This window comes from Falco naumanni, chromosome 5, assembly GCF_017639655.2.
Source record: "Falco naumanni isolate bFalNau1 chromosome 5, bFalNau1.pat, whole genome shotgun sequence".
NCBI classification, from domain to species: Eukaryota; Metazoa; Chordata; class Aves; order Falconiformes; family Falconidae; genus Falco; species Falco naumanni.
Genome location: NC_054058.1, coordinates 55919947 through 55945628, shown reverse-complemented (window position 1 = coordinate 55945628; position 25682 = coordinate 55919947). Strand labels below are relative to the sequence as shown.

At 41.0% G+C, this 25682-nt stretch overlaps 1 protein-coding gene across 6 annotated transcripts in view; it reads right to left on the bottom strand.

The window, feature by feature from the left end:
• The window catches only part of HELB (DNA helicase B), a 60144-nt gene that overhangs the window by 10447 nt on the left and 24015 nt on the right, over positions 1 to 25682 (bottom strand). For 2 of the 6 annotated variants that reach the window (XM_040595948.1, XM_040595949.1), the window contains 3 exons: positions 4586 to 4960; positions 2674 to 2900; positions 452 to 1324 (listed from right to left, as the gene is read on the bottom strand). In XM_040595948.1, coding sequence (XP_040451882.1) covers positions 452 to 1324; positions 2674 to 2900; positions 4586 to 4862 — 1377 coding nt within the window. In that variant the 5' untranslated portion in view covers positions 4863 to 4960. Of the gene's footprint in view, positions 1 to 451; positions 1325 to 2673; positions 2901 to 4585; positions 4961 to 6165; positions 6404 to 25682 lie in introns of those variants that run through there. The other 4 variants (XM_040595946.1, XM_040595945.1, XM_040595951.1 and 1 more) reach the window with 4 other exon arrangements.

Below are 25682 nucleotides of genomic sequence, written 5' to 3'. Positions count from 1 at the left end.
ATTCTATCTCATTATTCAACCCCACCTACTGATCTCTTCATGTATGTGCAGTTATTAGCATGACTGCTAGGCAACAAGACACTAGAAAAGAGCTATGCCATCTAGAAAGTATTTCTGTTGTAACTAAAAAAAACCAAAACACCAAAAAAACTGAGCTAGTAAGACTAGATGCCCATGAAAGGAACAAATTTGAGATGTGTGTCAGTAGAAAAAAACCACCAAAGTTACAGCAAGTAATGTATTTCAAATGATTGATTTATGATTCCCCAAAATCTAACGCTGATTTTCAAACGCTGACAAGCTGTACCTAAGCATTATCATTAACAGCTACACATTTCATAAGGGAAGTTCAGTAACAAGGGGGGTTGGTTTGGTTTTTTTTAAAAAACAAAAACAAGAATGGATAGTGTCAGAAGGTCCTTCAGAACAGTTTAAAGAAAATATTCCTTACCTGATGCAGCGTATACGCAGGAAGCTTAGTTTTTTCACTCAAAAGGCTTGCTGCCCTCCCTGTAGGTGCAGTAAATAGTACATTCAAAAGTTTTTTTGTGTACATATTCTCTGACTCCCAATGATTATCAAAGATATTCCAGTCCTCAGATGCATCCAGGTCTTCTTCAAAGTCCTTAGAAGCAGCTTCTACTTCTTTTTCCATCTGCTTTAAGTAACGAAAAAGGCAGCTAACTATTGTACTCTTCCCACAGCCTCCTTTTCCACTTATGATTGTAACAGGATTAGAACAAATCTTCTCCATAGCAATTACCTGATCTGAGTCTAACTCTGTTCTACCTTGGCCACCACACATGAACCCCACTTCCTTTTCAGGAAAGTGATTTTCACAGTTATGATTGTCTGGACTATTTTCCTTCAGATTTTCCATTTCATGAGCCTGGGTAACATTAATTTTGTTATCTACCATTTCTCCTGATGTTTCAGAAGCACTAAGTACCTTTCTCACATCGACATCCAGTTTCCATGAGTGGTTTAACAGAAGGTCACCTATATACATTGCAATGTCTTTTTCAGATTTGTAAAGATGAGGTAGAAACACTAGTTTTTTCTCCCTAATCACCACATTCTGATCTTTCAAAAATTCAAGAGATTGCCAAACATGTTCAATGGACATATGTCTAGATACAAAACGAGCTAATTCATCTTGATCTTCGTAAGTGTGTCCCATTTCTCTGCACTGCTTCTTGAGTTGATCATACAGAATTAATGCATTCTTCTGCAAGTCAGGAATCTTCCAGAGGAGATGTTCACACCGACAGAAGGCAGCCCACGTAGCCTCACAGTAAGAAAGGTTCAGTTCCCTATAAGTAATCTTCTCCCCAGAAAGAATAAAAGCAAAAGATATATTTATTTCAGAAGATGCTAGTGTCTTGCTGAATAACATTGCTCCTAATAAATACAAATTGCAATTCAGAGGGTGGAAGTCTATGAAAAAATATATAAATTTTTGTAATTCACAAACTTATAATGCTTTTCAAGCAACATGAAAGCAGGATATTTAAAAGTAAGATGGCATGATAATTCCTCTCGGTCACTCTTGTGTATAAAATAGAAACTTCAAAAAATCAAAAACCTGGCACAGAAATTGCGTATGAAGGAAAACTTGTACACAACTAATTAGCACATATTCAAGTAAAGGCACAAAAACTGTAGAAGCAGAGAACAGGAAAGACATTTATCACAATACTATAGGCAATTCTGAACATGCTACTTCAAGAAACACACAACCTTTACAGAGACTACCACAAAACAGTAGAAGACTGAAATGCACAAAAATGTGAACTACTGAGGGAAAGAAAAATGACGTGGAATTGCTGAGTCTTAAGAGAAAAACCTAAGAGAGTCTTCAAGCAATAAGAAGCTGCAGTGAGAATGCAAGTCCATAGTACAAGAAACGACAGAGCAACAAGTCTATATCGCATCAAGAAACAGACAAATTTGACATCAGGAAAAGCTTTTTAAACAAAAGGATGTGAAACACTGGAATATGTTTGCTAGACAAATGTCTGAAATTGGAGGTCTTAGAAGACAAGTCAGAACATCTGTCAGTAAAAGCAATGGGGGGCTGAAACAGAGGCATTAATTATCACGTCTCTGAACTATTAAGCTATAGCTCCTATCTGAGGTACGGGAGTGCTACGGTGAGCTGCAGCAGCAAAGCTGCACCGAAATCATAGCAAAGGAAAACAGGAAGGTAAGCAGCAACCACAAATCCCATTATAAAAAACAGAGAACCATCAGATCAGATGGCCTCTTACAGAGTAACTTACCTACCTTACTATCAAAGCATAGATACTGTTTTATATATTAATAACAGAAAAACTCATTTGCTGGTATAAAATTGAACAGGACAGTCGAATGTTGTAAATTAGCTTTCTTACTTTTGACCCAATTACCTCAAGTATCTTGTTTTCTGTTCCTTGTAGAAAAGAACAAACAAATGGTTGTAACAAAACCACTTTTAAAATCCTCTGAGATTAATTTACTGCAGACCAGCTGGAAAAAAAACCCAGTACATCATCCGTTTCCAAATGATGTAAGCTTGCTTACCTCTGACAAATGCCCAGTTAATAAACCAAACATAACCAAAACAGCACTGTAGTCTAATGAAGCTCAAAGGTAACAAGCACCCCATTTTTCACCCTGCTTAACATTACTTACCCTGCTGAATCCAAGCTTCCATGGCTCATTCTTTAGTATCTCATCCAATTGTGTTAGCATCTTGTCTTGAAAATGTTCTTCCTCATCATCCGCTCCTATGTTTTCTTCAGTCTTTCTTTGCCAACACACCATATTCAACAGAGAGCAAAAATGGCGTGGCAGAAGAACTGGCAAGAACTCCAGTATCATCGGATAAGTCAGAGCTACCAATACCGCCTTACCTGCAACTGTAACCACCATAAACCAAGAAAGTTTTAGGCAATACACAAAGATATTCATAAAGGCAATTTAAATTGGCTCTGGCTTTTATCCTTCTGCCTCCCATACATCCAAAATATCTAAATTTCTTCCAGTTTCTTATTCTTTTTAATCCTTTTTGAATTCTTTTAAGTCCGTTTTCTCTGAACTGCCACAGGAAAAAACAGATTACATAAAAACTGTAACTAAATGTACTAATTTGGAAAATACATGTTATACATTTTTAAACTGCATACTCATATACATGCATATACATACATAAACTGCATGCAAAACTGCATTTTGTAGAATGTCAGTTCAGACCTCACCACACCTGCCTCTTACCTAAAGATTATTTTCATACAGATGTACAAAAGAATGTTTAAAATCCAAAATAAGAATAGAGGCTTCTAAATCTGTAGTGGCAGATCAGTACGGGAACTTAGGAATAAGTGCTTTCCACTGGCTTTCTCAATGACCCCAAACAAGCTAAGCTATCACCTTCCCTGTTTCTATCAGTCTTGAGATCAGCAAAAGGGGTATAATGAAACTGATTTGCTCCGTATCTTGCTTTAAAATAAAATTTCAAAACAACATGAAACAAATTTCAGAAGTTTTATCTTTTGGCAAGAAAAAACACAGAATTTTTAATTGTTTGTTTGTTATGATTTAGCAACAGTTGGCAACACAGCAGGATAGGGAAGGGAATTGGAGCAAAAAGGTAAAAAAAATTGAGGGTTGAGATAAGAACAATTTAATAACTGAAATAACATATTATTATAATAATAATGGAAAGGAGAGAGAAGGAGAGAGGAATAAACTCCAAAGGGAAAAAAGTGATGCACAATACAACTGCTCACCACCTGCTGACCAGTGCCCAGCCAGTTCCCAAGAAGTGATTGCAGGCCGCAGCCAACTCTCCCCTGTTTCATATACTCAGAATGACATTCTAAGGTATGGAATACCCCCTTTGGCTAGCTCTGGTCAGCCGCCCTGGCTGTGTCCCCTCCCAGTTTCTTGTGCTCCTCCAATCTTTTCACTGTTTGCTTCAAAAGCATACTCCTGATCCAGTATCTAACACTCATGTAGTCACACCACCACAGTCCACAACAGGATGCTCAGCAGTCCTGAACTATCTCCGAGTGGGGACACTCCAGTGTTTCCACAACCTGCTCCCCAGCCACGCCAATCTACTGATTGGCAGGGTACAAATACAATTCAATAGCCTAATTGGTGCAGCTGATTTGGACTGAGCTCATTTGCTGTTCCCCTGCACTACAAAGAAGCAGCTATACTACTTCTGAACATGTATTTGTCACAAAAAGTTATACCAACATATTTAAGCAGTGCTGAAGCCATTTTTTAACAATCCTTGTTATACCCAAATAAGCTACAGGAAGCCAGTACCAGTGTCTCTGCATCCTTGGCACAGATAATTCTACTTAATAAGCCTACAGAATTCAGGAAAATCTTTGTATGTTTCTAACTGTATGCCTATCTTTAATTGGTCAGCTGTCCCACTGTCCTCAAATTTAAAAAAAACCAGAAGAATCTTTGCATGTCCAGAATTCATTTGAATATACAGTTCATATAAAGACATGTTAGCTTGAACATAGTATCTGAAAGAAAACTCAGTGGCTTATAAAACAATCAAAATAGCAAAGGATATACCTACATGATTTTGAAACATAGTAGAAGATGTCATAATCCTTGGTGTCTCTTTGTTTATTACCCATCTGTAAGCGTGAAGCTTGGAACTGTTTTAGTTTTTCTTCAAGATTTCTAAAACTCAGCATAGACTCCATAGGAAGCCAAGTAAGAAACTTTTCTTTAAAATCCTCAGGAACAGCACATTCCTTAAGAAAGAGTGAAAACACTTGTCGGTTGTTTTCTTCTATATCAGTCCGCAGAAAATATGACGGATATCCTTGCACAAAGTACTTTGACCCCATTTTTTTAGCTTTAACATTAACTCTCCACCAAGGGTCAACTAATGGAAAACGTCCAACTACTTCATACTCTTTTTTGGAGCCATCTTCCTGTATAACAACTGAATCAATAAAAAGAAAAAGAAAACCACTGTTAACTGACAAAGATTAGAAGTTTGGTTTGATTAAAAGTTTTGTTTTTTCAAAGCTCATTTTGTCTTTTGTATAAGTTGCAGTAGTGAAACTAAAGCAACGAGTATCTTTCCAGTAGTATTTAAAAACAAAAGCAAAACCAACCTCAGAAACAACCACTAAAACTGCTTCTGTAAGTGTCAGAGCTAGAAAGTTGAACTTGTGTATTGCTGTTTATTGAGACAATTAAACACACTGGTATATGGTTTAATATTGCATCATTTATGCCAAGTCAAGTTTGCAATTCCATTTCAAAGTTTTACCACAAAGCACTGCATCGCGGTGCCTGCATTCTCTTTGGATACATTCATGTATCAAAGACTTCTCACAACTGAAACCACCAAAATTATATGTGATTAACCTAACTAACTCTTAGGATTTTGGATAACCTGGTTTGCCTCCTCTTCCATCCTCTTTCCCTCACAAACGTTAATACACCATTCCTCGACCCATGATTAGGGACTAAATGACTCCACCAGAACAAAGCAAGCACCTGCGTTTAGCAGGTGCTTTCTCTCCAAACCAGAGCACCAGCAGCCTTAGGCCTGTAACAACTTCTCTATTTATTTTCCCCTTGTTACCTAGCTCAATTTAGCCATTTTAAAAACAATTTCCGGATATTCTCCTGCTAGGCGTCTCTCCATCATCACCTGCTTTTTAAGTGCTAAGTAGGCAGTGGGGAATCTGTAGTGTCAAGTATCAACACTCCTACATATCATAAAAGGTAGAAAAAAACTTTTTTTGTGTAAAGTTAACTGGAAAACTTCTCACTGTTGCAATACTGCGGCCATACTGCACTACCCTGATACTACCTGTGTAAGATCTATCACCTACTTCGGATCACTTTCCTTTTACTTGTAGTTACTTCGGTAACCGGAGAAGGAGCGCGTTTCGGTTTCATTTCTTGGAAAACACCGCAGGCGCGCAGCCCCGAGCCCCCCGCAGCGGCGCGGCGCGGCCCGACACCAACCACGGGCCCCCGGCCGAGCCGCCCCCGTCCCCTCTGAGGGCCGGGCCCGCCCGGAGGCCGGCTGCGGCTCCCTAGCGTCAAACGGCGCCCCGCGCCGAGCCCCAACCCGCGCTCAGGGGAGGGCCCCGGGGCTGCCCGCCACCGCCCGGCCCCGCCGCCCCTCACCGGCTCGGCGCGGGGGCAGCGCGGCCGCCGCCTGCGGCCCAGAAGCCTCCAGGAGCGCGGCCTCCGCTAAGCGCGACTCCTCCTCGGTCTCCTCCTCCTCGGTCTCCTCCTCCGAGCCCGCCGCCGCCGCCCCCCGCCGCGGAGGCAGCAGCACCCCCCACAGCTCCACCACCGGCCCCAGCCACGGGTCGCATACCGCCATGGCGCTGCCGCCGGGCCCTCCCGCGGGATCCCTCCGCCCGGCCGGCCGCTAGCCCCGCGCCTGGCGCGGAAGCAGACGGCGGATGAGGCGATGCGGCTCTGCGCGGTGTTGTCTGCGGGGCCGCGGCCCCGGTCTCCTGCCGGCCGTGGCGCCGGTGCTGCCTGGGGAGGTGCAGGCCTTGCCGGCGGCCGGAGCCCAGAGCGTGAGTTACAGGTAACGCACCGGCGCCTGTGCGTTGGGCGTGCAGAGAGCTGGTTAGTGCGGCGTGACCTCTCGGGAGCGGGAGAAAGGCGCGGGACGTGGGGACGGCTGAGCCCTGCCCCGCCATGGTTTGCACCCATACATCGGTACCCTGCTGCAGAAGCCGCTCCTTTTAATAAATTGGGTGACAATTCTGTGTGCTGACATGACCCTGATCACAAAACAATCAAACCATAAAATCAGATCTTCAGCGCATTGTATTCAGTTTCACCCAGCTGCCCCCAAAGCTGTATAACTAATCATGTACAACTGACAAACCCTTTTCCAGCAAGCCCTCTTCTAAAACCACCGCACCTCCCTGTACCGTACCCTGGCAGTTCAGAGGGCTGCTCAGGCTTTGCTTCGGTTCAACACCGCAGGCGTGTGCCTTTCCTGCAAGTTCTATCATACGGTAGTTACATGCTTTCTTGCAGTCATGGATGACAATACGAAGCTGTACCATGTTTAGTGTTGACCTCTCCTGAAGTCCACCAGAAATTGCGCCATTCAGTGAGGAAAGCAAGCATTTCTAGGATCTGTTTTAAACTGGTTTGCACTGGTTAGCAGTTAACAGGTTAATATTAGCTATTTTATTATGTAGCTTGCTTTTTTTTTTAACAAAATGTCACATAGTTGTATTTCTTCATGTTCACCCCTATTAGCTAGTATATGTTTTCATCAAATAATTAAGTTTGTTTGATAAGGTTTGTTTTCAAAAAATAAAATCAATTTTGCTGACTCTTGTGTTTCCATTTGCCCCCTCTTTAATTTTGTAACCATATTTTATTCCAGTTTCTCCTTTGTTTTGCTTTGGGCTGATGTCACACTAACTAAACTAGAGGACACTACGGATATCTTGCTGCCACTTCAGAGTACTGGCATGCAGGTTAAAGGAGAGGCAAAAGCAGTAAGTGCTGGTGCAAAGGCTGGTGGATTCTACCATTTCAAGTTAAGTAATTGAGTCTGTTGCACTCCAGACCAAAGTGCAACATAGAAATGCCCAATATTACACTAAATATAACGTACCAGTCTAGGCACAGCAGCAGATAGTTTGCCCAACTTCTGAGAAGCTGGCAGCAGCATAGGGATACCCTTCAAAACAGTAGTGAAGGTTGGTTGTACATATGTTTAGAAAAAGTGATATATAATAAAATACATCAATATACAACATTTCCTTTTGGTCTAAGCTAAAAGACACCTGATCCTTTTTCACATTGTTTCATGACTCCTTTCCATGTATGATCACAGAATGGTTGGGGTTGGAAGATCTCTAGAAGTGATCTAGTCCAGCCCCTGCTAAAGCACGTTCACCTACAGCAAGTTGCACAGGATTGCATCCAGGTGGGTTTTGAACGTCTCCAGAGGACACTCCACAGCCTCTCTGGGCAGCTTGTTCTAGTGCTCTGTCACCCTGAAAGAAGTCTTTTCTCATATTCATATGGAACTTGCTGTGTTTCAGTTTGTGCCCGTTGCCCCTTGTCCTGTTGCTGGGCTCCACTCAAAAGAGCCTGACCCCATCCTCTTAACACTTGCCCTTAAGAAATTTGTAAGATCACCTCTCAGTCTTCTCCAGGCTAAACAGCCCCAGCTTTCTCAGCCTTTCCTCATTAGGGAGATGCTCCAGTCACCCCATCATCTTTGCAGCCTACACTGGACCCTCTCCAGTAGTTCCCTGTCTCTCTTGAACTGGGGAGCCCAGAACTGGACCCAGCACTCCAGACGCAGCCTCACCAGGGCAGAGCAGAGGGGCAGGATCACCTCCCTCCACCTGCCGGCCACGCTCCCCCTAATGCCCCCCAGGATCCCACTGGCCTTCGTGGCCACACGGGCACACTGCTGGCTCATGGGCGGCTTGCTGTCCACCAGGGCTCCCAGGGCCTTCTCCGCAGAGCTGCCTCCCAGCAGGTCAGCCCCCAGCCTGTGCTGGTGCCTGGGGCTGTCCCTCCCCAGGTGCAGGACCCTACACTTGCCTTTGTTGAACTTCATTAGGTTCTTCTCTGCCCAACCCTCCAGCCTGCCCAGGTCTCGCTGAATGGCAGCGCAGCCTTTGGGTGTATGATCCAGAAGGCCTGTTGCCCACAGGACTACCCTACAAAGAATGGCCCTCTTCACCACCTACCTACTTACAAAATTGACCCAATCACACACAGAAGCATGGACTCTCCCTCTGTCCTGGCATGGTTCCCTGACACTTCTCCATTTCTGGAATACCTACATTACTGTGTCAAGTAATATCTATAAAAAGACAGACACATATAAATAAAACTTCTATGATTTTTAAAACCAGCTGCAAGTCTCATGCAAACATAGAGTCTTGAAACAGTTGTTTTCAGTTTTTGTGTGAGTTAACTTTAAATAATGGTATTCTTTCTACAGCTTAATTCACAGATAATGAAATAACTCTTCTACGTGGCAGGCTGAAAACACATGGCCTATAAAAGGGAGGCAGGAGAGGGGTCAGAGGCATTCATGCTAATTTAAAAAATATAAAGCATTAGCTTACTGAAGTGCTTAAGGATGTTATGCAGTGATACATTTGAATCAGTGCTTTAAGATACTTTTTTCTTACGAAACATCATTTCACATTAATACTATATTTGTGTAAGTGAAACTGGATGTCTGAGTGCCCTAGTCTATTCTGAAAATACAAATTTAATACTGTATTCAGCAAGTGTGACTCTGAAATTTCCTTGTCTTTTTACAGTCTGTATTATACATGCTGAATTCCTGTATGGTGTCTTATATTTCCATTCCTTTTTGAATTCAGTTAAGGAAACACTGCTTTGTAAAGACTGAGGAACAAATACTGAGGGTTAGATGCATCCTGATTATGAATGACTTTCTGCATGTCCAGCTCCGAATAAGTAAGCCTTGATTTTCAAAAATGCTATTTGCTGCTCAGATGAAATAAGATTGTTTTTCTAGAGCTAGGTGGTCAAGTGCTGAGAATTAGAGGACCCTTTTGAAAAATTGGGACTAAGTGATTTGCTAATCTCCACAGTGTAGCCAGGTTTAAGGTTCCCACCTGCTTGGTTCTCTTCCCTCCCCTTAATCAATACTGCTGCAGAGAATACAAGTGAAAGTTAATCTTCAATTTTAAGTCAACAGTAAAATTGTTAACTCTAACAACAAGAAGGATTCCATCCATGAAAGTCATGAGTGAAAAATATAAAAATAAATGAACATCTGTATAGATTTAGAAATCTACAACACTTGCAAAAAAAGATTGTTTAACATTAAAAAACAGATGAACACAAGGCCTCGAGATTCAGTCAAAAATTACTCTGTCATGAAGATTTTAAATCATAGTTTGAAAAATACTTTGAAATCTTAGATCAACTTTGGGGACCAGCTTTTTCTCCATCATGTCTCACTTTAAATTCCACCTCAAAACCCAAGAATGCACAGTAAAAGGAAAACGTGCTTTGACAACCCTATGATTTTACCTTCTAATGCACCATGATAATTCATGACTCTTAGCAAATAATCTGACATGACACTAAAGAAGTCATTACTTCTTTAGTCTATGGGGAAAAGTCTGTTCATAAATTTGAACTAAATCTTGCTGCATTCAGTGGAGAAAAAATCCAAAGCATTAAAAAGCAAATAGTCACAATGAACAAGGAGAGATCATTTGCACTGTCTCTTACTGCTTTGTGTCTTGACACTGTAGCAAGTTTTCACTTAATAAAAAGTATGCACATATGAGTCCCCATCCTTTAAATGGCTATTTGAAATCCTACTCTGAAAACAATTTTCAGAACATTCTGGCAGGTACCATTTATACACTGAAGGGTTATATTAATGCCAGCTTCCAGAATTAAATAAGACTTGCTACATTTCTTAGTGTTGCCCCACGCCAGACATCCCCTTTAAAGCTCATCTTTGAATCTGAGTGGGATCAGGGGGGCATCCCCCAGTCTCAGATTTTTTTAGATATTCATTGCTCGTGGATACTCTGTTGTGATTCAAGAGATTCCTGTCTGCTGAACTCCAAAAATACATCTGAGTTTGCCATCCAGGAGCATCAACTGGGAGCCCTCAGATCATGAAATTAGGTGATGTATCTAGCACAGCAGGAGGCAGAGAGAGGTTTAAACTTTCATTCCTCTTGACATGGAAGGGTTTCATTTTGTCCTGTGATCTTCCAGGGTGCCATAAAGGAATCATCTCCACAGCAATACTTTTGAGGAAGGAAAATTACAGACAACAGCACCTAGCTGCTTTTTGAAATGCTAAATTCAAGTGCTGGACCTGAACAACCGTGAGCTATCCTTACCGCAAGCCAACCTGAGGTCCAGGAGCTCTCAGCTAACACCAGAATGACCTAACATTAGAGTATGGTGATTTTGGAGATCTAGGGATCCCATAAACAGATGCCAAGATACAGAAGCTTTTGGAGGGTGGTGGCTAGTGAAAAGGGGCTGTAAATTGACTGCAGATAAATTAAAACTGTTAATTACCAGAGTTTCTCATGTGAAATCTCTTCACAGCTGGATGACATCTCTATAGATAAGGCAGAAAGTGGTAGTTCCATGCCTTTTTTTTCCCCCTAACAATGAATTTCAGAAGATGTCAAACATACTATGAATGAGATATGTATGTCTCACAGGCTGTATTAAATATCAAACTAGCAGAGCTTGAGATATATGTAAACATTAAACAAAAAAAAAGTGAGAGTTGTTATAAGAACATCATATTGCAGTGTACTTAATAATTGTCTAGAAGAGGGGTTTTCTGAACACTTCAGAGTTGTAGGATAGATCCCCCTGGTCAGGACAGATACAGTGATTTGATTTGGAACTCTGCCAATGTAAACAACAGCATTAGCAATAATGTTGAACTCTGCTTGGAAAACATGCTTGGCATTATCAGAGCTTTAGGAAGCAAGACAAGTTCTCTGCATTTAATTCAAAGTTCTGACACAGGACTGCTCCCTATTAAAAGCTTCAGAAGTATCTAAAAACCAACACAACCTTTTCTTTATGCAAAAAAGCTGATGAAGCCTTGATGCAGTGTGCAGAGCCAAATGGTTTGAAATAGATGTCAAAAATCCTACTGAAAAAGACATGTTTCTAAAAAGTAGAGGAGAAACAAATGTTCTTGGTAATGTCAGAAAGGTTATAGTCCTCTATATAGCCCATATAGTTCTCTATGTAGCCCTCTACAATGAAATCCCTTTTAGAAAAGTTCAGCAATGACTTTTTTGTGCCTTGGTTACAGGTTCTTGTTTCATAGCTTTGTGTATTTTCAGCGTTCCCTCAGGGCACGTGGTATTTAATGTAGAAGCCAGAATTGCTGTGTCAAATACCAAATGTTCAACTATTATTGGATATAATCAAACACTTATTGTGTACATTTATGCTTTTCACGTGCCCAGGCTAGTAACACTTTTAAGAACTTAATGTGGTGTGTAGTGTAAGGCCACCTATCTTGTTCTTTGGTATTAATGCAGCCATCCTAATTTCCTCGAGCTATCTAAAAGGACTTTGCCAGTATGTCACAATGACATCAGCTTGTGCTGCATCAAAATGCTAAGTGCAGCGTGTTTGGCAGACAATAGCATTATCTCTTGATCAGACACAAGACAGACAAACTTGACTCAAGGGTCTATGAATATTAAGTAGGACTGGTATTCCTAGGAGTTGTTAATCAGCATGCTGGTTTTGTGGTGTGTGAGCGTGCTGAGATTAGATACGTTGCTGAGAATTGTCTTCCTTTGTGTAAGATCTTAGAAACTTGTTTATTATAGGAAAGTTAGGCTTACTTTTAAAAAACAGTAAGTTTCTAGTTTCAAGGTTGTCAAGAAAATGGATACTAAATATGCTCTGACAAACCCTTCCCTGCCTTTCTCATAGGCAGTGTTCCTGGTGGCCATTTATTTGCTATTCAAAGGCATGATAGATTAATTTTTAAAAGCAAATTAAAAAATACTTTCTTTGGTGTTGCAAGGCTAACTTCCAAAAAAAAACCTGGTAGCAGGAAGACAGGCTTTATTCTTCTTACTTCCCAAGACCACAAAATGTTTGCAGCATGTGGCATATATTTCCCCTTACAGGATGGTGACTTCATCTGTAGGATCAGGGTCACTTTAACTTAACCATACTGTTACAGAGCACTTTAAAAAATGGTGTTATGAGTTTCTTTTCAATAGCTGAGGGAGGAAAAAGCAACACCAACGCAAAAAACTTTCTGGATAGAATGGCTGCTGCTACAGGCTTAAAAAAGATATAACTATTTTTATAATTAAATGTACATGTACAAGGAGTTCTGCTTGAATATATTACATTCATTCACCAGGCTCCATGTCATGCTTATAGGTTTGTACCTCTCAGGAGAGAAATCCAGAACCGTTATGTAATTCTCCAGGAACAGATAAAATCTCCCTTAACAGTTTTTTGTAGTGGATAACACTTAGCAGTGCTGTTTCTAAAACAGTCTATATCTTGGTGGCTTGGGGAAAAAAAAAGAAAGAAAAAAAAAAGACTACATTATCCCAATGTGTTCCATTAATGAAAAGGCTAAGGAAAACAACAACAACAACAAACAAACAAACAAAAAAACCCCACAAAACCCAAAACCCACCAGAAAATCAAAGGTAGCCTTCCTATGAAATTCCTGGAATCCCTCAGTGCTATTTTGTAATGAAAGTTTGGGTAATTATAATGACATGTGATAATATTTTGGTTTGCTTTTTTTTTTCTTCGCCAGTATCCTGTCCTAATCAATGGTTTGGAGGAGAAATAGTCTGTGAATTGCAGAAGTCTGCATTTTTGCAAGAGAATCCAAGATTGTTCATTTATGTTTATAACTTAGACAGCTATGTTGTTCTGTAACGGTGTAACCTCTACACTCCTGGTGAACCACACAGCAAAGATCTAGTTAATAAACTCAAAATTTAAAAGAAAGGGGTCTCAGAAAAGGAAAATTCTCTGTCTTGTGAGACTTTCAAACTAAAGGATATTAGTAAATATGCTTGAAATGCTGTTCTGTACTTGTTCATTTTTCCTTTTTGAGATTAGTTGTCTGATAACAGGGAGGAATAAAATGGGAGCATGATTCCCTTGGGATTTGACTGAAGACTTTAGTATGTCCTGTTCTTAACGGTATTTTTTTAATTATCCTTAGCAGAAGATCATCCTACTGCTAGCAGCATAATACTGTGCGACTGTTGGGATGAGATTCTGGGCCCAGTTTACATCTATATTTGCAAACTGACCTGGGCCATAACAAGGGCTGAAGCAGAGGATTGCCTTCATCCACACTGTATGCAGCTGTGGGCACCCTGGTACATTTTGGCCTGTGCCAAGAACACTATCCCAGAAGATGCCCGGGTCCTGAGAGCATTTCTCCCCCTTCTTGTCGTTCAGCTTCAGGACCAAAGAACAGATCCGGGCTGTTTTCTTTTCTGGTTCAGAGGTGGCCACTAAAGCTTCCCGAGAGAAGTCATTTACCTGTGTACAGTTCTACTTTCCAGCTGTTTGCCAACAAAGGCCATTGCTCACATCAGCTATATAAAGCCTTGTTTGATACTCAGATCTGGAAAGTATTTGTAGCCACCTTCCCCCTGCTCAACTTTTCACTGGAGCTTTTCTTGAACAAAGACTAAATAAAAATGAGTAAGGACTTTCACAGTCTGAGGTTTGAGCCTGTTTCCAGAGGGTCCTCTGAGAGCCTTTCCAATTATTTCCCTTCAGCTGAGCTCCTGAGTTTAGCTATTAATCTTTCTTCATAAATAAATCACTGCTGTACACTAACCCTTTTCTGTTACTGTTCCTCCAATTTTTCTATACTTTCCTGGTAAGGAATTTAATGCAATATTTTTCATGTGGTCTTACAACTATAATGAGCAGATGGAAGTGCTAGTATTACAGCTAAAAGTAGCTTAAATGCAACTGTTGATCTTCTTTTGTAACAACAAAATTAATGAATACAAAGATTAACTTCTCACTAATTTTCACTGTTCTCTTTTTCCTTAAATTCCAAATAGGTGCTCTGTTGGAAAAGCAAGGGTTCCCAGGATGATTTACAGAGGAGAAGGGATGGTGTGGGAGTGGATGAGAGACACTAATAGAGCCCAGCATTACAGGAAAGAACTTTACAGACCTTCTATTCATCCCAACTGCTTCCGTGTCTGGATAGATAATAACAGGCTGTAAACCCCACCTTTTGGTTTTGTGTAAGGCACTCTGATACAAAGGGCTTGTGAATAACAGAAAAACTGAGAAGAGTGGTGAGAGCTTGTTGGCTGATGCTGTCAAGCAGCAACGGGCACAGAGGTCAGGAGGATTTTAAATCCACTGGGATTTAACAATACTATGCACTTTTCTCTGTGACCAGTTTCCATCCTAAATAAACCACCTGGAGAATGGAAGTAGTTCTGACAGGAGGGATATGGCAGCTCTGAATTTAATAAAAAGTTAAAATGCTCACATAACACTGTGCTGGGTCATGCATCTAGTATGGATCAGAAGATACTCATGGAAAGTGAATGCATGATGACAGCCAAATTGCTCAAACCATGTTGATATTTTTAGCATAGGAGAGAGAGTAAAATAAAGGAAAAAGCTCCCTTTGGGGTCCTCACACAGAGTGAAAATTAAGTTTTCCAGACCAAAATACCAGAGATATTATGGAGCAGTAGAAATTAACTGGGTTTTGGGATTGATATAGTGCTGCAGCTTGTATCCTTTTCCTTTGGAAATGTGTTTAGCGATCACTGCAGGCCAGTGCAAAATTATAGGATGATTTTTCAAAACTTAAAAGATTTTTCGCTTTTGATTGCATGTAGCAATTCCTTTGTGACCCTGAAACCAGAACTTGTTTTCTTTACCAACATGTTTGCTCCCCTGTTGTTGGTACACAATGATCTTAACAGGTAGCGAGTTGTGTGCTCTGGTTTTTGTAGGGCTGTTTCATAGGTTTTGGCTGATGTAGTTTCTGCAATGAACTTGTTATTTCTTCTGAAACATAAAATGTGACATGATGTATGACAAATAGACTGAGATAAAGTAGAAGGGTGAGTCTAATGTGGAGCTCTGAGACTGGCAACTTAACCAAGATTTCTGTCATAAGTAATGGAAGAGTTCGCAGCGGTAGCCATGGTGTGTAGAGGTCTCCCCCCAGCATCTCCAGTTACATGGTGCACTGGGGTACCCCTGACAGAGCATGCAGAGCTGAAGAGATGATAGGCAACACAGGCAAATCTGTGGGCTATCTTGAACTGTAAGATGAAAAATTTTAGAAGATGACATATTATGGAGGGACAGGGGCAGATGTGAGCACTGAAGAGAAAAAAGGAGTTCCTTTCTTTCTGAGGATGCAGAAGGAAAAAGCAGAGTGTTAATCTAAAACAAAGCAAAGGCAGGCAGACTTTCCATAGCAGTTTTTCAAGGGAAACACCACCACTTAAAATCTCCACTCTTAAAAAGCAACACTGTCTCACCTAAGCTCATTTAGAAACCAGCTCCTGGCTAGAGTTTTGATTAGTAATTATGAGCAGGTTTCCTTTCACATACAGCTTTCCAGGGAGAAAGGCAAAACACTGACTGAATCCACTGGTAAATCCCACACGTTATGAAGCTACCAATGAATCATGATTTCTCCTTTACTGTGTTAGCACTACTCACACAGCGTTCATAATGCCTCAAACAGTAATGATGCACATATTCTATATGCTGAGATCTTTGTATCCAAATTTATTTAATAATAAGATGGTCCCAGAAAAGCTAGTTTTAAGATGTAAAACAGAGAAAAATATTTCTTGCTGTGACATGTGGCAATGGCTTTCCAGCGACTAAAGGAAAAATTTTACTCTTCCTGCTCCTTCGTGTATGAATCTGCTCACATAACAGCTACTCAGAGAACAACACACATTTGTTTATATTAATGTGATAGATGTTGAAATTCAAAACTCTTCTCACATACATGCTTTTAATTTAAAAGAGCTGTTCCCACAATACCATGCATGATAACATACTTGTATTTTTTTGTATTCTTTAACAAAGAATGAAGTTCGCTACATTCTGACTTGCCTTGTTCACAGCTGAGAGTGCTTACAGGAGAGCCCCTGAATTCTTTAACATAGTATCAACAGACACTTACATTCAGATTGTGGTTTTGTTACTAATGAAGGTAGAGTCAGTAATTTCATGTATTTAATCTGATATTGAATTAATGAGAGTCAACATGCATGCAAATGTACCAGGTCATTCTTCCACCATACCTTCCACGCAGAACTCAAACTTCATGTTTATTTTGAACTGTGCCAAGACACTCCATTGCTACTAAGTTTGAAAGAGGAAGGTGTTTATGAAAAAGGATTTTTCAGTGGTTGTAAGACCAGCCTGTCCTGGTTTCAGCTGAGACAGAGTTAATTTTCTTGGGAGCTGGTGCAGTGTATGCTTCGGATTTGGTGTAAGAACAATGCTGATAGCACACTGAAGTTTTTGGTTGTTGCTAGGTCATGTTTAGACTGAGTCAAGGACTTAACAAACAGGACAGTTTGGAGGTGATACCTTCCTGAATTCTTTCACCTTGAAGAGACTCTCTGATCAGTTACCTAAGCTCAGGGCATTTTTGCTCTTTTCTTGACTTGGCACAGGGTTTAGGGGAGGAATCCAGCCTCATTTGACACAGCTCTGAGAACAGTTTAAAAATATTTCTTGAATATACCATATTTTCTTGAATACACCATATTTATACCTTCTGTTATGCAAGCATTATTTTCCTTCATTCTGATGTCTGAGATTTGAACTATCTTCAGAAAACAAAATACCAGCTCAAGGTAAATCACGCAGCTTCTTATTAATGCTGCTCTATCAGAGCATCCAAATCAGTGCTAAGCAATCTAACTAGCAAGTGGAGGAAATGGTGAGTCATTATTAAATTTATGAGAAACTGCTTCATAAATCCTATACAATCACTTTTTCTGAGCTGACTTGGGAAAATCCTTTAAAGCTGCCTCATTCTATTTGGCATCCACAGTAGCTCAGTGTGATAGAAAAGATTTACCTTTCCCCAGACAACTTCCCAGAGCCCTTGCTTTTCAGCTGACAGCGAGGAATGAGCTTGTAGCAGTGTGTTTCAAATTAGAGTCAGGTTTAAAATCTTTGAAGGCACCTCAATTTAAGTAGAGATTAGGCACATAAAACCAAAATTACAACTCAAACCCCTCTCTGTATTTCCCTTATTCTGGAATTATTGAAACACCCTGGGTACCTAGCTTATTTACTTCAAAGCTTCCCGTAACTCTGCACACGGACCTGATCTGAACAGCCCAAAGCCCAATGGGGATCCAGAGCCAGGGTGTTCTGCTTCCTAACTTCCCCGCGGGGTCTGGTCTGCTTCAGGAGCCCTCCTAGATACCTAATCCCCTAGTCAAATCAAAGATTCATAGGCAGAAAGTAAAAGAAAAGGAGCAATATCAAAGCCTGATGATGAGGGCTGGTCTAGGGCACTGAGGTTCTGGGGTCTCAGTGGACATCTCTGATGGCTCTTTCATACCAGTTTCGCTCCTCAAGCCTCTGTCCTGAGCCATAAGCTCCAAACTGATGTGTGTGCCCATCTCCCAAGACAGGCAGCATTGCGGACCATGCACAGCTTTCGAAGCTGCCGGGTGCTCCTTACTGGCCGCCTCCTGGGGCTTAGGGGTTCTGGGGCTTGCAGCACCTTGCATCTGCAGCTGAATTTCTCCTGAGCCAAAAGTCTGGAAAGCCAGAAACTGTAGAAATCATGTGTCCAGAGGACTCTTCAAAGCTGCCTAAAGCAATTATTTTATGTAACCTTTCTGAAAGATTAAGACATATTTTTCATCTTAGAATCACTGAATGACAGCTACATTTTTTACTTCCCATAGCTTTGGACTGTTTCCCAGTTCCAGAACAGAATTTGTTACCTTGTTAATTTTGGAGGTTTTAACATTTTTTATGATCATCCCTCATGATTCTCCTAAGACCCTTAGCTAACCAGCAAACCTACCAGGGTATGCTCCTGAAGTATACTATACTTGTATTTTACATTGGTGACTACTGGCGCAGAATCAAAAAGCCTAATTGGGATTAAATATTCATATAAAATAGAGAACAGCGTAACCAACAGAAGCCTAAATGTGCTGGAATGACTGCATTAGTTCTTTGCTAGTATAGTGTGAAAAACAGTGTATAACTTATCCTCAACTGACATGTTCCTGCTTGCCTGCCTTTGCAATACCTGCGTGTCCCTCTTCTACTCCATTCTTATCCTTGACTTTACAGATTTGTGCTTGTCTCTGAGTTTATATATAGGGTTTTTCCTTCCTCATTGATTTAAAATAGTGGTTGTCAGAGCTAGGCAGCTGCCAGGGTTGGTTTTTTTTATTTAAGCCACCAGACTTGCTTTGTTATATTAATAAATGAGAGACAATTTACTTCAAAATGCCTTCCCCTGACTTATGCTAGCTCAGACAATTTCTCCCAAAATTTACAGGGGTTGTGAAGATGAATAAAGCTCACAATTCCTCAGTTCTCTGTAAGCACAGCAGATTTCTGCTTGAACCATGATGACCACCTAAACCATACATATAAAGCAGTGCAATTTTTATTTTAAGGTGCTTCTTATGTATTTCATGATCCTCTGCTACAACACTGTGAAGAAAGTCTAGTTTGTTATTATCTTGCAATAGAAGAATTTATTACCTGAGGTTTTTCTTGTTTTAATTATCATAACCAAGTAATGAATAGCAATTTATGCCTGAGAAGAACGATTTTAACACGGGAATTTTAAAAATAACAGACAGAAAGCAATTTAGGAATAAATTATCAAAAACTAGACCTGAATTTTTGGGGTTTGTTTTGGTCAATGGACGAAAATGGTATCTTATATTTCTTCTTATTCACCTTCCTTTTTGTTTGAAATTCTTTTGGAGTATATTGATTTTATTTTTCAGCATTTTTTTCCTTTCCTTTGCAGGAACTACAAAGAGTGCACATCCTTAAAAACAACTGGCATGCTACAACACCAGCATTGTACAAGTATAGATTATTAGGACCTTAAATAACTTTCATATTGCGTTCAGTGATCTGAATTTTCATGCTGCAAATGTAAATGCCATGTCCAATTTCATTTTCCGCTGCTGTAATGCAAGTATGGATATTGCCATTTTGTGTAAACCCAAAAAGATCTGGCAAGACAACACTGCTCCTGGGCTTGACAGTGATGGCTGCGTTTCAGCTTCCATTAAACAAATGGATAAAGATTTAAAAAATTAAACACCAAGTTGAATATTTCATAGTGACTTTGCTAAACAGGACTGGTCTGTCTCTTCCAGAGACCTGTACAGAAAGTGACATCTCGTGGCAGGCGGAGATGTGCTGTCCCTGAGATGTCTGTCTGCAGGTGTGCAGGGACCCCCGCACCACAGCGCTTCTCAGGCAAGGCTTTGCTCAGCTGCCTGAGCCAGGGGAGCGTGGCCCAGAAGATGTGAAACCCAGACCTTGGAAAGGACCAGCATCACAAAAAGACTCGAGAAGTGCTGCTGTTCCTCACTCAGCAACTGGCCTTGTTTTCGTGCAACTGCAAGGAGATCTTCACATACCCTCCCCTTCCCTCCCTAGACCCTGAGAAGCTGAGATGACCTTATGTGTGCATAGGTTTAGACATAAGCTGAGAAAATTAACAAATAGTGAGTCGTTTTTTTGTTCCATTTCCATGACAAAAAGATTTCATTAAAATGAAATAATTTCCACAGTTTTCAGGTGCCACTTCTTAGTTTCTTCCCACCATGGGGGGACATAACTGTTTATGCCCAGATCTCTGATGTAATGAGCTCTTGTGGTACTTTTGGGGGGTGTCTGAAAGGTAAAGGGGTGGCTGTGGATTGCAGGCTTGCAGGGTCTGGCAGCACGTGGTGTGCTCTGGCTGGCCCTGGGGAAGACAAATAATTACAATGAGGAGAGGAGAGCTAGAGCTGCAGATGCACCTGTGCAGTCAGTCTGCCAAATGGAGGATGTGTCAGTGGTTGATGAGACCTAGAAACAGAGATGTTGCTTGTTCAGGAAAGCTAAGAGGAGCCCAGTGAGGCATAAGGTGATGCTATTCAGCCCACGATCCCTCCTGGGTTCCTCCGCACTGCGGAGGACGCTGGATGAACTGAGGCATCTCTGCTTTGTAAAGCTAAATAGCCATAGTAAAGCAGTCACTGTGCCTTATATTCCATTTTAGTTTCCTTGTGGTCTGCACAAGCTCCATTACAAAATAAATAGCCCAGCAGAGATCTTCTGGAAGCTTAAGTGTTAACAGTTAACAGTGCTTTGAGGATGTTTGCATTTTCTCTGTGCACTTTCATATGTATGCAAGCTTGTATTGGAACTGATCCCCTAAAAAATGGCTTATTGCTAAAATATTCCACATAATATTGGATAAAATTTTATAAAATGCGGCAGAATGTCTTGTATGGTACAAAGCTGCAAACTGCATCTCATAAAATATTCTGAAATCTGTACCTTGAAGCAGAGGATAGATCAAATGCTGCAGCAAATGAATTTGGGTGACACCTGACTTTCACAGTGTTGGGTTTATTATTGGAATCTGCTGTGCTGGTAGAGATGTGAGGAGGGAGGGGAAGGCAGGGGGAAGGGAATCATGGATTGACATCTTATGTGGTAAGCCAGCCCCAGCCAGGGAATATTTATATATACACAGGAACAGTGTTACTAGAAACAATTCCACTCCATCCCTCCCAGCACAATCACCACTCTGGGCAAAGAGCAAAGCCATAGAAACCCCCCTCAATTGGGCAAAGCTAAAGAGCCCTCAGCACCCTAGAATGTGACAAACACTATGTCTGCCTTCCAGGTCTCTTAATAATAAATATGTATGCATATTTGTCTTGTTCTGTGTAAGATGTCACAAGAAAGAAACTGGCTCCAGCTCCTTCCTTGGGGCTATCAGGATGGATGGGTGCCAACCACCATGTTCATGGAGGGCTTTTGTTGGAGGGAAGATTTTGTTGTATGGGCAAGGTCTGCACCTCAGCACCACAGATCCTGGTATCCACCTGACTTCTGTGGCCCTCACTGCTGCCCACAGTAATACTCAGCTTTCCAGCCGCTCTGCCCCAAGCCTGCAGTGTTGCATGGGGACCCAAGTGCAGGACCCGGCACTGCTCCTTGTTGAACATTACCTGCCTTTGTCATTAGCCAACATGTCAACAACACACCATACAACACAGTCTTGGTAGAAACCCAAGACCCTCAGGCAGAGCCTTCTGCATGCTCATTTCCCCATGACAGGTCTGGTGTTCTTGGGGCAAGCTAGGTGCTCCCCATCTACAGTTCTTTAATACAGCCTGTTACGGAGGCTGCTAAAGGCCTTCCAAGGTAATGACAGGTATTATCTATGATACAGTACTTCAGCAAAAAATTGTAAAATATCCATGAGAAAATATTAATGTAAATGGACTTCATTTTGACCAAGATGATGGCAAAGGAAAGGTAATTTATATATAGCTGGGTAAAAGGTGGTTTTGAAATTCAGATGTACACCACAGGCAACACAACAGGAAAATAACTGCAATTTTGGAAGTCTTCTTTCAATACGGTAGCTACTGTCTTAGGGAAAAAGGGTAGAAATTAATATTCCTACAGAGATTTTACATCTGCACAATAATATTTAGAGACACCAGTCAGCTATTACCTGACTCCAGGGCTAATATGGTAGTGTAAAGGTCTGCTATTTCATTCAGAATGAAAACTCTGCTGAATTCCTGATACCTACACCAAGGACTAACAGCAGTTCCCCAAGAAGACGAGCTGCTGAGATGTGACATGACTGACACATGGAAGACACAGAGAGCAAGGGTTTCCTGTGAGTGCTGGTACAAGCGTATACCCAGAGCGTGATGGTGGATAGTGAGCTGGGAGGGTTGGGGCATGTTGCCTCAATATTAGGCTCAGGGGCACACATGAGCTAAGCCCTCAGACATACATGGAGAATGTGTGAACCACATCCTCTCCCAAACTCACAGGGTTTATTTATTTTTCAGACACTCTGCTCCAGTGGAAGGTAGGGTACACCATTTCTGGGGTGCTGGGACTGCAATTGAATGATTTCTCAGTCTCCTGACACACTGCTACTGCCTTTCTCGAGTGATCATTTAGGCTTTTCTCCCTTCCTTCCTTCCTTCCTTTCTCTCTTCCTTTCTTTCTTCCTTCCTTCCTTCCTTCCTCCCTCCCTCCCTCTTTCTTTCTTTCCTTTCAGTGGTCCCATTCTTCAGCTGGAATTAATCTTTTTTTCACACCTTAAGGCTGCCTGTTTTCACTTCCAGCATATAATTGAAGGCCTTTACTTTGAATAGATTGGGGATAAAGTCAGCACTCCTTTTAGCATCTTCTCTAAATTCCTGCCTAATACTGTGTCTAAGTTCTACCTGAACTCTTTTTCTTATACTGTATGCATTCTGAGCTGTAGTACACATCCACTGGTTGCTAAATGTCTTCTCCCCTTCCTGGGATGACACCCTTCTGGCAAACAACCTTCTTGTCCCTTACTCTGTGTACTGATTTGTATTTCTATTTTCCTGTCTACCTGAAAGTTGTTTATTTCACTCGCGACACTGTTAGATAAAATTTTATGTTATCTATTTGGGTTTTATAAAAATATTTCCTCCTATTCTAATGAAGCTGTTTCCCTTTAATACTTCAGCTGTTAAGAGAACTTGCTGAAGTCCAGTCTCGGAGAAGGATAAAAGTGGAGCATACTTGGACTAAACATCATACAGAATCAAACATCCTCTGTGCCCTCCTAGTGGGATCCTGCATGCTTTTGCCAATTCAGCTGCTTTGTCCTGCTACAGTTCCTGTAATCGAACAAACCCTGGAGCGGCTCTTGAGTTGGAAATTATGGCGTTTGGGGTAAAATCTTTCTAAGTCTTATTTCCCCTTGTGCAAAGTGGGGGCAATGCATGTACTAACACCAGCGCAGCCCCGCAGCACACCAGCACAGGGAGCACGCGCTGGGACAGGGCATGTCTTTGTGCCTGCACAGTAGCCCTCAGTGGGGATTTCTCTCACTATCCCTAAAGCTGTAGAAACCAGCAGGTTCAGCTTAGGGTGAAGCCATGCATGGGAGAAGGTTAGATGGTCCTAACACCCCAGGTGTATGGTTATTTCTCTAGTGAAGTAAGCAGTGAGACCTCACTGTGTAGCTTCAAAACTCCATTTTATGATGAAGTTGAATGAAGCAGACTTTTTTTGTGTTGAAAAACATGTTCAGCAAATGTACTGCAAAGTTGTTGTGTGGCCATGCACCTACACAGTAGGTGTGCACCTACTTGTAGGTTGACCGTTCCCAAACTTGCAGAGGTATGCGTGTGGCAACTTCAGCTGAGAAAAAAAGGAACAAATAGCAGAAAGCTACAAGGTCCCTCACAGTAATGGCTGGTTTTTCTCTTTCCCAACATGTAGCAATTAAGTCTTCCCATCTTGTTAGTGTTATCTTGGTAATAAATATTCTATAATATTTTTCCTTTGTATAATACTGTCCTTCTAAACTCCATTGCATTATAAGACAGACTTTCAGGCACACACAAACCTAAGTATACTATGAATTTCCTATCGAGTACCCCTGCTAGGTAAAAAGATTAGAGCTGCCGTTGACTGAAAGCATGCTGGATTTCTCAGTTTGAAAGACAGTTCACAATGCATTGCACTGTTCCATTGTGTAGTTTAGGCATATCCAGAATTACCAGCTCATCATCTGAATCTGTATCTATGGTCTCATGCAGAATCAAATGTAACGCAATTAATTTGTCACCTCTTCTGAATCTTGAAATTGTGTTACCTTTTATGTTTTATTAAGATAGACTTCATTATTTATTGACTCATTTTGACATCACACAATATCTCATCTCAGCCTTTGTGGTTTTTTTCAGATCTTCCTTGCTCTAGAATATTATCTTCTGTAATATTTGTCCTACGCAAGCCCTCCAGGGCTTGACATTGTCCCTGCTGGCACTCTGAGAGTCAGAATGACTGACTTTCCCAACAGCTTTCTGAATCACAACCCTTGCACAGGCAGAGTTAGAAGGTTATCTGGTAATTTCTTCCTACACCCAGATTCATTTGACAGAAAAGATCTTTGGCATCTGGTACTGAAAAAACTTTTGGTGGATTATGCTATATTTAATCAGTGGTCAGCAGGAGAAGTTGTAATTATTAGGTGGCCTGTGAAGTCTAAAGGACTAATGCTGACCTGCAGGTTGTTTGATTTTCTTGTCACTGTAATGCTGAACCTGTTTTTGGCTCTTGATTTGCAGGATACTATCACAGATGTAATGAAAGTGGACTTAAGGAAAAAAAATTCCAATGCTTTCTAACTTGCCTTTTTTTACAGATTATAAATTTTGTTGGCAAGGGAGTGGTATGAATGTAATACATGCAGATATCTGTATGAGACAGGAACTAGCATGACATTTTGACTAAGCAGCTAAACAGATGACAGCATCATGCATTAAATGGACTAACCACAGGTGATTAAAGATGAAAACTGGGAACCTTTTTTAAATAAGCCTATTCCTACAGAAATTAGTGAGTTCTTTACCGTTAAAAGTGTAAGTAATAAAAATGGCCACTTGTCTAAAAGTTACGCCTTTGGTCAGTAAAGGAAATACTAAATCTTGCATTATGGAGAAGTTAAGACTAGATAACAGAGTGGTGTCCTCTATCCTTCAGATCTATTAATCTCATTCTTACTCTGCACAGAAAGCCTGGGTGATAGCTAGCCTCACTGAAATCAGTGCAAACCTTGTGTTAATTTCAGTGGGTCATAGATTGATTTCTAACATCTGGTTTACGTTATTTAGGTTGTAAACTCTCTGAGGCACTGGGCTTTAGGTCTTCATTCATAATGCGCCGAGTACAATGCAGTCCTGGCCAACAGTTAGTATTGCCCTTGTCAACATTGCCTTGTCAAATACTCTGCTTTTACAATTAGTGAAAGCTTAAGCTAAGATTATTTTAGTTTGATGCTACTCCATTATAAATCCAGATTTACATGTGAAGTAGCAGAATTTGTACATCTGTTGAAGCTGTATATTAAG